Source organism: Phyllopteryx taeniolatus, chromosome 12 (assembly GCF_024500385.1).
Source record: "Phyllopteryx taeniolatus isolate TA_2022b chromosome 12, UOR_Ptae_1.2, whole genome shotgun sequence".
NCBI lineage: Eukaryota > Metazoa > Chordata > Actinopteri > Syngnathiformes > Syngnathidae > Phyllopteryx > Phyllopteryx taeniolatus.
Window position 1 is genome coordinate 20,701,953 of NC_084513.1, and position 10,488 is coordinate 20,712,440.

The 10,488-nt window shown below is 39.3% G+C and overlaps 1 protein-coding gene across 4 annotated transcripts; it reads left to right on the plus strand.

The window, feature by feature from the left end:
• The first annotated feature begins 1,858 nt into the window (after positions 1 to 1,858).
• On the plus strand, positions 1,859 to 8,483 carry jam2b (junctional adhesion molecule 2b). 4 transcript variants are annotated; one of them, XR_009791213.1, is made up of 10 exons: positions 1,859 to 2,013; positions 3,323 to 3,388; positions 3,750 to 3,860; positions 3,966 to 4,142; positions 4,759 to 4,940; positions 5,070 to 5,178; positions 5,268 to 5,375; positions 6,504 to 6,628; positions 6,720 to 6,777; positions 6,851 to 8,483. XR_009791213.1 is itself a non-coding variant. In XM_061793186.1 (10 exons), the coding sequence occupies exons 1-10, from the start codon at positions 1,968 to 1,970 to the stop codon at positions 6,887 to 6,889; spliced, it is 915 nt and encodes a 304-aa protein (XP_061649170.1). In that variant the 5' UTR covers positions 1,859 to 1,967; the 3' UTR covers positions 6,890 to 8,483. The 4 variants fall into 4 exon arrangements, 3 of the variants coding, with proteins under 3 accessions (XP_061649170.1, XP_061649171.1, XP_061649172.1); XM_061793186.1 differs by having other exon boundaries at positions 6,610 to 6,628; XM_061793187.1 differs by having other exon boundaries at positions 6,613 to 6,628.
• The last annotated feature ends 2,005 nt before the right edge of the window (positions 8,484 to 10,488 follow it).

Here is a 10,488-nt window from a genome sequence, read left to right on the forward strand (position 1 = left end):
CGAACAATGCAGGTACATCTCAATAAATTAGAACATGGTAGAAAAGTCCATTTATTTCAGTACTCAAACATGATATAGTTTCATTAAATACTTAATAAGTCATTTCTACAACAAAAATCATTCAAAATGTTATTGTTCTCGTTACGTCGGTAAATTGTGGGGTTATTATCTTCCTGTATGCTATCATAAAAATGATACACCGTAGCGCATATCGGCGTACTGATTAGCTGAGAGGAGTTGAGCTCTCTCAATGAACCGTATAGCCATCTGTCAGTCTTGCGCGGAGTTTCGCTAGTGCATGGAGGTCAGCGCTCGCCCTGACCCCTCAGCACGGTTTCATACAGTGTATTTGTTCTTGTACTTTTGCTTTTTCCCCTCCTTCTCACGAAGCTAAATAAGGCGACCGAAATATTAGCAACACCTCTCCGCTCTTGTATTGCAGCTGTACCTAATGTGCTGGATTTATGATGTGAGGGTGGACAACACGCCTGTGCAAAGTGTCATGTTATAAGCGTGTGCTTGTGTGCGTGTGCGTGTGTTTCACAGGACGACAGCTGACAGAGTCAACAGGTGTGGTGGCGAAGATTTGGTGTGTTTGTATCCCCTGTCTTCGTGTGTGCGTGTGTGCGCTTGCGCGCATATGGCCACAAATGTAAGCATGTGGCCCGGGCGACAATGGGCACTTGTGTGGCCCGTGCGGGAGGGAAACCCAACACGCAAGGACACGGTTGCAGCGCCGGCTGCAGCTGCTTCTTCTTCTCTGCTTCTTCTGCTGCAGCAAAATCACCGCGATGACACCGAGAGGCCCAATAATGTCGTTCAGTCGATAGGAATTATTTGGACCATATCATTTATGCCCAATAATTGCCCACATATTGATAGATCTCCTAAGAAAGCCTAAACCCCACTTTTACTTTCTGAAACATTCTTGTTTAACGTTTATTAACATTCTGGATTAACCTAAAGCACCGTGGTTGGTGATGAATAAAAAATGATTCTGCACACAGTGACTTTATTCTTATATGAGTATGATTTCTGAATTAATGAGGACATTGAAGTACCATGACAATTTATTTGAACTATTACAACTTTATTTTTTGTTTTTATTTCCCTTTTCCTGTAAAATGAGGACTTTTCTGTCATATAATAATGATCCCTTTCTTTTAACGCCGCCGCTTTATTCTTGTAATAATACGACTTTCTTGTCGTAAAATGATGAGTTTTTTATTGTAAAATTACCCATTTTTACCTCTATACTTACTGCATTCTCTTCTTGATACTGTGAATAAAAATTTTTGTTTTGATTTTCATAAAATACAAACTGACATATTTGTTTATATTTACAAAATGTTAGTCTCTTATTGTCATTCTTGTGTTCAACTATTGAACATCTATTAAGACACATTTTATTTACTGTAAAACATTTTTAATAAGGTTTTAGGAGGATAAACTATTGCAAAATGTAATAATAATAATCATAATGTTTGGATATAACATTTTATAATAATAATATCATATTCATACTAATCATAAAATTATGATTTTAACGTTAACATATTGTCTCCCCCCAAATTGTTTTGTGTAATATACAACAACAACAGCAACATACAGCCACTACTAATATTACTACTACTAATAATAATAATAATAAACATTGTGTAATAATGGAACAGTTATTTAAACAGTGTCTTTAATTGGGTAAAATGTTGTGATGATGATGATGATGATGATGATGATGATGATGATGATGATGAAGCAAAACAAAGTGTCGTCACGGTCACGTGTTGGCATTTGCTCCCCAACACGCGCTCGCGCCCTTTTTTTTTTTTTTTTCCTCTGCATGAAACTCAAGAAGGTCCGCACACACACACACACACACACACACACACACACACACACACAAAAAGCACACGCAAGAGCACGTCCGACTGGACCCACACGTGGTGGCGGACGAGAAGACGACGACAATGACGATGATGATGTTCTCCCTTCTACTTCTACTCTGCATACACTGTGAGTGTTTTCAAAAAAACAACAACAAACAACTTTCAACCTATTCGCATGTTGTTCTCTGTTCGTTTAATATGAACGTGCAAAATGTTGCCTTCGGGGTGCACATACAAAAACGTGCACATGCCACACAGCATGCAGTGTCCACAGTGCGTTTGTGAGGTTAACTTTGAAATTGAGTTTAGAATAGCCATGTTTGTGACGTTCATTTAGAAGATAAGTAAACTCCAGGCTAAAATTGTGATATTTATGAGTTTTGACTATGAATTATAAACAAATGTTTCCGGGCTTCTTATAGCAGTTCAGCATTTTTTTCCTTCCTTGTATAACAGCGCTGTGTTAACTTAAAGACCACGCGGTGACAAATGTTTTTTTTTGGTGGTTCTTTTCTTGCATGAATGTCTTATTGCGATATTGTGATGGTGCGAAGGGTCTTGAGAGGCAGGGTGCGTTTCCGGCCCGCAGGTTGCGTTTACATCGAAGCGGGGGCCAGATCTGATCCCGTTTGAATCGGAGATGTGCGAGGCCTTCGCGGTCCGCTTTAGCAGGCCCAAACTCGCTTTTGAAGTTGGCTCGGGACACCGCGACATGATTGCTTCTCACGATCTTGCTCTTGTTTACTCAAAAAGTCCCGTAAAGGAGAAGGAGGATATAATACAATTCGGTCAAAGAGTTTCGGTCGACGCTTTTGCTTCATTCTGCTCCGTCTTTCGCTGTGCGAGGAGGAGGTTACCAGTCTCGGGGTGAATCCGCCCCCATCTGAAAGTCGTCCATCACTTTTACATTCCAAAACATAGCAGCGCTCCCGGTACCACCAGACACCGCACACACGCACACACATGGTACAGTGAGATGATAAGCGTTCGGTCTTGAACTACAATTGGCAAATCCTTCGCAAATTGTGTGTGAATGTCAGCGTCAGGGAGTAACTCATTATATGTCGCAATTTAATAGCAAGATAAATGTAAGTGTACTCCATTACATTACTGGGAGAAAAAATGCGCAATAAATGACAGTAGCTTTGGGGAATTTCTATGGTTACAATTGTAGTTCCGTTGGAAAAAAAGATTTCTCCCCCCCTTGCTCCCCCTAAAGCCGGAGCTTGTGATTGGCTCGCTAGTCACGCGTCGTGTCTCTCAAACATGACATATTTTCCCAAATATGACGTCAAAATGCCACCTTGCGGTGCAATCTATTCGCTTGTCTGAGAAAATGGTTAGCTAGCAGCCCTGTGGTCAGATGTCCTCCTTCTTCTCCGTCTTCTTTTGGCTCTGCGATGTAAAGTCGCTCGTTCATTTTTTGCTCCTTGCAGGTCCTGTCAGCATGTCAGTGACCGTGAGCTCGTCTAAAACCAAAGTGGAGGTCCATGAACACACAGGTGAGAGTGCTTCAACTCCAACTATTTTATTATTTTTTTTTTTACTTTTCTTCTTGCTGCAACTTCCCGCATTCAGATAATTAGATGTTTGTGCCAGCGTCTGTACAGTGTCACGTATAAAATAGTTGGATGGTGATAATTGCTTTCAACACGACAGGACGGGACGGACGCCCTTTAAAGGCACAATGCATGAATGTACTAATTTTCATTCTTAAGTTAACGACAGTGGTTCCGGAACAAATTACGCTTATACATCATAAGTCAAGGCACCACTGTTACTGCGCCTATTCATGAAAAGGTGAGCCATGAGGTATCGTGCATCGCAATCGCGAGTGTACTCGAATGTGTCCTGTCCTCCCAGATGCCGTCCTGTCCTGCGACTTCCGCACCGAGAAGGACCAGAACCCTCGAATCGAGTGGAAGAAAAAAGAAAAAGCTGTGACCTTTGTCTACTTTAATAACAAATTCATCGGTGGGTGGCGACCTCCATCCTGTTTTCTTTCTTTCTTTTGTGTGTGTGGCATCAGAAACAGCCGCAGCAGCCTTTCATTCGTTCTCCGTTTCCCGGCCACCGCAGGCTCGTACGCAGGCCGGGCCAAGATGGAGGGAGCCGCTCTGACCATCCACTCTGTCACACAGAAAGACTCCGGCGAGTATCGCTGTGAGGTGACCGCCAGCGACGACCACGTCAACTTCGGAGAGGCCACGGTGACCCTCGATGTGCACGGTATGCGTCTGTCATCCACAATATTAGGTACACGCGCACAGTACAATGCAAAAGCTGAGAGGATTAATTTATCAACAGATTGTGGTTATACTTCATAATCCATCTTATTATGTTATACTGCTGTTGTTGTTTGTAAAGGTGGAATTTAGTCAAGCTTTTATTTATTTGATATGATAATTAAATTCATGATGAGACGATAACTACTATACACTTTATTGTGTATCATTACTTTAATCATAATAATTTATAGTTCCGCAGCTCTTATTTCCTTTTTACAAAATACAGTCATATTGAAATCAATCTTTTGATAATACGTGAAATAAAGTGAAACTTAATGTTTAGACACAATTGATATGTTACATTTCATATTTGCATGTGATTTCCCCCATATTATACATAAGTATATCTTTTATTTGAATTATTTTGTTTGAATTAATGTTTCAAATAGACAGTATTTTCAATAGAAATGTCTCTCTCTCTCTATATTTTCTGCTTTGATTGCAACGTTTGTTTTGAACGTTAGCCCTTCTGAGCGGAATTGTGTTTTTTTGGAAAAAGTCACTATGACATTTGAACTGCTGTTACTAATACGTACATGGCAGCATTTCTTCTTTAAACGCTGCTGTCGCGCACGTGTCCTCAGTGCCCCCCCACATCCCGTCCTGCGAGGTGCCCTCCTCGGTGTTTGCGGGCTCCGACCTGGAGCTCCTGTGCAAAGACAAGCAGAGCGTGCCCCCGGCGACGTACAGCTGGTACAAAGACAACAGGGCCCTGAAGGTCTCGTCCGACGCGGCGTACAGCATGGACGCGCGCAGAGGCACGCTGGTGAGTGAGCGCCCGCTGTGCGACACATGGCGCGTGGAGCACAGTGCGCACATTTGTGCCCTCGTGGGGATGCGTGAAGGAAGACGTTTGAATGCAGCTGTTGCTCTTCCTCTCTCTGACCCGGAGCAGAAGTTTACAAGCGTATCCAAAGTGGACTCTGGGATGTATCGCTGCGAGTCCTCCAACAGTGTGGGGGCGCCCAAGAGCTGCGTGGCGCAACAACTAAAAGTTATTGACTGTAAGCCCCTCACACCCCAACTCAGATGTGCTATACACGTCTAGTCACAAAAGAGAGTTTTGTTTTTGTTTTTGTTTTTGTTTTTGCAGATCCGGTGGACATCACCATTTTGATCGCCGGCGCTTCGGGTTTTGTGATCGTCACGCTCCTCTGCTGCATCTGTGTGTGCGTCTGCCGCCGTCGAGGATGCCGCGAGAGTGAGTAACCGCTTACCCCGGCTCCATTTTGCGCCTTAGAAACGAAGCACGAGAAGCGAAACGTGCACCAAGCCGACCATCTACCGGCAACACGTTCCAGATGGAAACCTGGGACGCGAAATCAGATATATTTCAGTATCAGGAAGCAAGGATCAACAGGAGTAACCTAAAATGTAAAAAGACTTTGTACATAGGACTAAACAGTGGATATGAAAATTCTTCGCACCCCACCCAGTTAGAATCCCAGTTTTTTTTTTGGGATGTACAAAAAAATGAGACCAAGATAAATCCTTTCAAAACTTTTCCGCCATTAATGTTAACAACAGTGCACATCCTCGTATAATTGGGATGTGGCTGTGTTCAGAATTAACCAATCAGAGGCACTTTAAATGGCGGCAGGTCACATCTCAGTTACAAGAGGGTGTGCGCAGTTGTGCAATTCCATTTTTCCATTTTCACGTTGCTCGCCCTCGCAAAGAGATTGAAGAAACAAATGGATTGGGTGAAAAACGTGAAATGATTTGTCTTGGTCTGCGTTACATACAGTGGGTACGCAAAGTGTTCAGCCCCCCTTAAATGTTTCACTCTTTTTTTAATATTGCAGCCATTTGCTAAAATCCTTTAAGTTCACCCCCCCCCCCCCCCAATGTACACACAGCACCCCATATTGACAGAAAAAAACACAATTGTTGACATTTTTGCTGATTTATTAAAAAAGAAAAACTGAAATATCACACAGCCATAAAAGTATTCAGGCCCATCTGTGCCTTGTCACAATTCTGTCTCTGAGCTCTTCAGGCAGTTCCTTTGACCTCATGGTTCTCATTTGCTCTGACGTGCACCGTGAGCTGTAAGGTCTTATAGAGAAAGGGGTGTGGCTTTCCTAATCAAGTCCAATCGCTATAATCAAACACAGCTGGGCTCCAATGAAGGTGGAGAAACATCTCAAGGATGAGCAGAAGAAATGGACAGCACCCGCGTTCAATATATGACTGTGATAGGATATTTCAGTTTTTCTTTTTTAATAGATCTGCCCAAAAAAAACATTCTGTCAATATGGGGTGCTGTGCGTACATTAATGAGGAAAAAATGAACTTAAATGATTTGAATATAACAAAAACATTTCAGGGGGTCCGAAAACATCATCGCTATTGTGAGCAGTGAATATGCCGACTATCGTAATATCTTCTACGATCGTGATGACCATCTCCCGTTTTTTTCTCCCTCCAACCAGAAGAGAAGAAAACAAAAAGGTGAGTTTCTAGTGTTTTATTTTGCCCAAAATATATCTCGATAGATTTTTTGTGAACACTTAAAGAACTTCAAGTTCCCTTTGCTTTGCAGCACCAAGTCGTACAACCCTCCTCCTCCTCCTCCTCCTCCTCCTCCGCCCATCCACAACGTGAGTCCCGTTGGTCCGTGTCGCCGATAAGCAAAGGTTTCCTGCTGATTGTTTCTCCGTGTGCTCTCCGCAGATCAAGACCTACAAACCCACTCAGTCCTTCATGATCTGATTTGTGTCATGATGTCAAAGCAATCCAAAAGTCCACATTTATTGAGCAACACACTGGACCGTTTCGCCCCACGCTGGTATTTTCTGAAAGACCAAAACATAAAGCAGACTTTTGTCATAATCCTTGCTGGAGTCCAGACACAATTGTGGCTCAAGGGCAATTTGTGCCATGTCGAAGTAACTTCTTTTTTATTAAGAGGGTTTGATTATTTGCTTTTTCTGTGACACTAAAGGCCCCAGCTTCACAAGTCGACTGACTTATTTTGGCAAACTAATGAAGATTCCCGCTGTGTTTTATCTATTTTTTTTGTCCATGCACAGAACCTTTATTTTTGTCGTTATCATATTCATATACTCTGTTTTAACAAACTCTATGTGTTGTGTGTAAATGTGTTATAGTTACTCTCTTTCACTTTTTGTTTGCGCGTGAACTAAGGAACAAATGGGCGGGTGTCTGCAAACACTGAAAGATCTTTGTACTGATTTCAGCGTTTGGACAAACAAATATAATAAATCAGCATAAATCTGACAGCCTCTTCAGCCGAAAAGATTGGAGTTGCGCATTTCTAAATTCAAACTTCATCTTTCAAAATACATTTCAAGTTTGTCTTTTTGAGTAAAAGAGGTTTGTCTTTAAAAAAAAATAAACAATACAATGAATGAAATATTTAAATAAAGTGAGCAAAATAACCTTTTTAAAATGTTAAGATTATATCATAAATTCATTAATAAAACCACCCCAATATTATTTATTTTATTTTAAAACAGCAAAGTCATTACATGAATGAAGCCCCAAAATTCTCATTATTATCAATAATTACTTTAGTAAACCCGATTTATTCCCATTATTTGTTCCTTTTAAAATAATACAAATAATTACATGAAATAAATGAGCAAAATTCACATTTTTTATTTATTAAAATAATAACTAATAAAAACCCCAAATTCCTATTATTTATCAATTATAAAACAACAAAAATGATTACCTTAACAAATCCAACAAATTCACATTATTTGTTTATCTTAAAATAAATAAAAAGAACCCTCAAATTCCAATTATGTTTATTTTGAAATAACACAAGTAATGCCCATAAATTCCCTGTATTTGTTATAACATAAATAGAATAATGACATGAACAAAGCCCACAAATTCCCACTATTCATTTACTTTTAAATAATAAAATAATGACACAAACTAAATGCACAAATTCCCATTGACATCTGTGTACATTGTTTATTAAGGGTCTTACACCACTAGCTAAGATGACCCTTAAGTGTATATTGCATGTTGACGTCAGTATTTTGTATATTTTACGGTATCGTACAAAAAAAAAAAAAAAAAAGCTTTTTTTCGACTATTTAACAGAACATTACATGAGATGCGTGTTGTACTACTAGTACATGGCCACGAGAGGGAGACATTGCACAGAGTGTTGGTGGCGTAGGAACTGAAGGCCTTCATGGTGCCTTCATTCATTTTGCATGAAGTGTATGAACAATAGCTGAGTTAATATTGCATTTGATTTTGCTTTCTCCCCTTTGTCATTGTTACCCTTTTTATTGCTGTCCCAGACTATTAAAAGTTTTGACATGCGCTGGCTTGTTCCCTGTTACACGCACACGCACATACATGCGCAAACAACCCCCCCCCCCCCCAAAAAAAAAACATACAAAAAAAACAAAAGGGCATCCATTGCCAAAGTTATTTGAAAAAATAGGGCTGTGAAATAGACTATCTCAGCTTAGTCGACCACAAATAATTCATTGACGCAAAAATTTCTGCAATATAAAATATGAATAAAAGCCTATTGGTCCCACCCGGAACCATTTTGTGCGTTGTCCATGTTTACCACACGGACATTGGTTGCAGACGGACGCACAGTTGGACCAGCGGAAAAGCATTGCCAAAAAACAAACAAACAAAATAAAAACGTCGCCGGAGAATCTGTGATTTTTAAAGACACTATTAAATGTATTATGTACATATAACATGGCGTATGAGTGAGCTGAATTGTAGTTAGTATTTTTTTTCCCACCTAAAATTGTAATCGCGAGTGCAATAATGTTAATTGCTAACGCTAGCCGTTTAACAAAGGCTAATTTTGCTGTCTCAAATTCTGTACAGAGTTTTATATCATACACTCAGTTGCAACATATAGAAGTCCAGTCCCCATAAATAAGAATCAAATGCATTTCAGTAGTTAAACAAAAAAAAAGTCGATTCTCAAAAAGTTGAGCAGTAAAGTCCTAAGCTTCTTCTTTCTTTTAGCCAGGATGCTGTGTAATTATTCTATATATTCTGTCAAAAAATATTCCACGCTTGTTTCTATCTTGATTGTGAGCGTTACTTGACAGTGTAGTGCAAAATGTTTGCGGTCATGCTTTCTTTTCTTCAGGCTTTCGCACCAAAATAATGAGGAATTTGAATCGTAAACCAGTAATAGTCTTTTTTTTTGGAATTCTCTTTCCGTCCGTCTGTCCAGATCTCCCTGCCCCACTCGCTTCATTAAACATGACAAACGTCAGTAAACAGAAAAAAAGATTTTTATTTTTTGAAACATTGACGAATGCAGATGGGCTCCAGCGGAAAGGCAAATGCTTGAGCAGCACTACGGGTCTAATCTGTGCACGTGCCTGCGCACTTAACGGAAGTCGTTTACTCGCGTGAGTTTTGCTCTGACTTCAAGTTGGACGTTCTCCCATTTTCAATCGTGCGCGTGTGTGGAAAGCGATCTGTCGGAGAGAGGGGCCGAGAAGTGTGAGAAAGAAGTGTGAGCGAGTGGGCGGCGGCTGGCTGTCAAATGACAAATGACATTGCCTGTCAGTGCTGCTGGTTTATGAAGACGCCAAGATGCAAAGATGGACGTGAGCTCGTTCCCCAACTTGGGTCGCGCCCCATCATCCACGTGGATGCAAGGGATGGGAATCACAGAGGAACTGCCAATAAGGTACTAGACTATGACGATATCGTTCCTTTACATCTACTTTTTTCGCTTTTGGACAGATTCTTATTCTTTGCCACAACAAACCGACTCAGGTGAGAATTTATATATATTAAATATAATGTTTGATTTGGTGACTTTTTTTTTTTTTTTATTCCATTTTGTTTTAAAATGTAATTCAATATTTTAGTCATCAATGTTTTTATTTTACTTTATTCCATGTATTACTATTATAATCATTTTGTATTGAATTCATATTTAATTTATTTGATTTCCAATTTATAATATATTGTATTTAATTTCATTTCATATTTTATTTCCTTTTAAAAATAGTTTCAGATCTTATTTGATTTTTAAAACCATCTTTTCTGAATATTTCTAGTCAATTTAATTCCTGTTATTTTATGGTATTTAATTACATTTAAATGTTATTGTTTTTAAAGTCCATTTCACATTTCATTTATTTGTTCAATTTAATTTCAGAATTAATTTCATCCATTTATTTGAATCATATTTTATTACATGTAATTTATTTCATTTAATGTTTACTTTCACATATTTCTATTGTATTCTTTTATTTGGACTTAAAATTTACAGTCTTTAAAAAAAAAAAAAAAATTAATTAATTTGATAATTTCATGTATTATTATTATTTTTA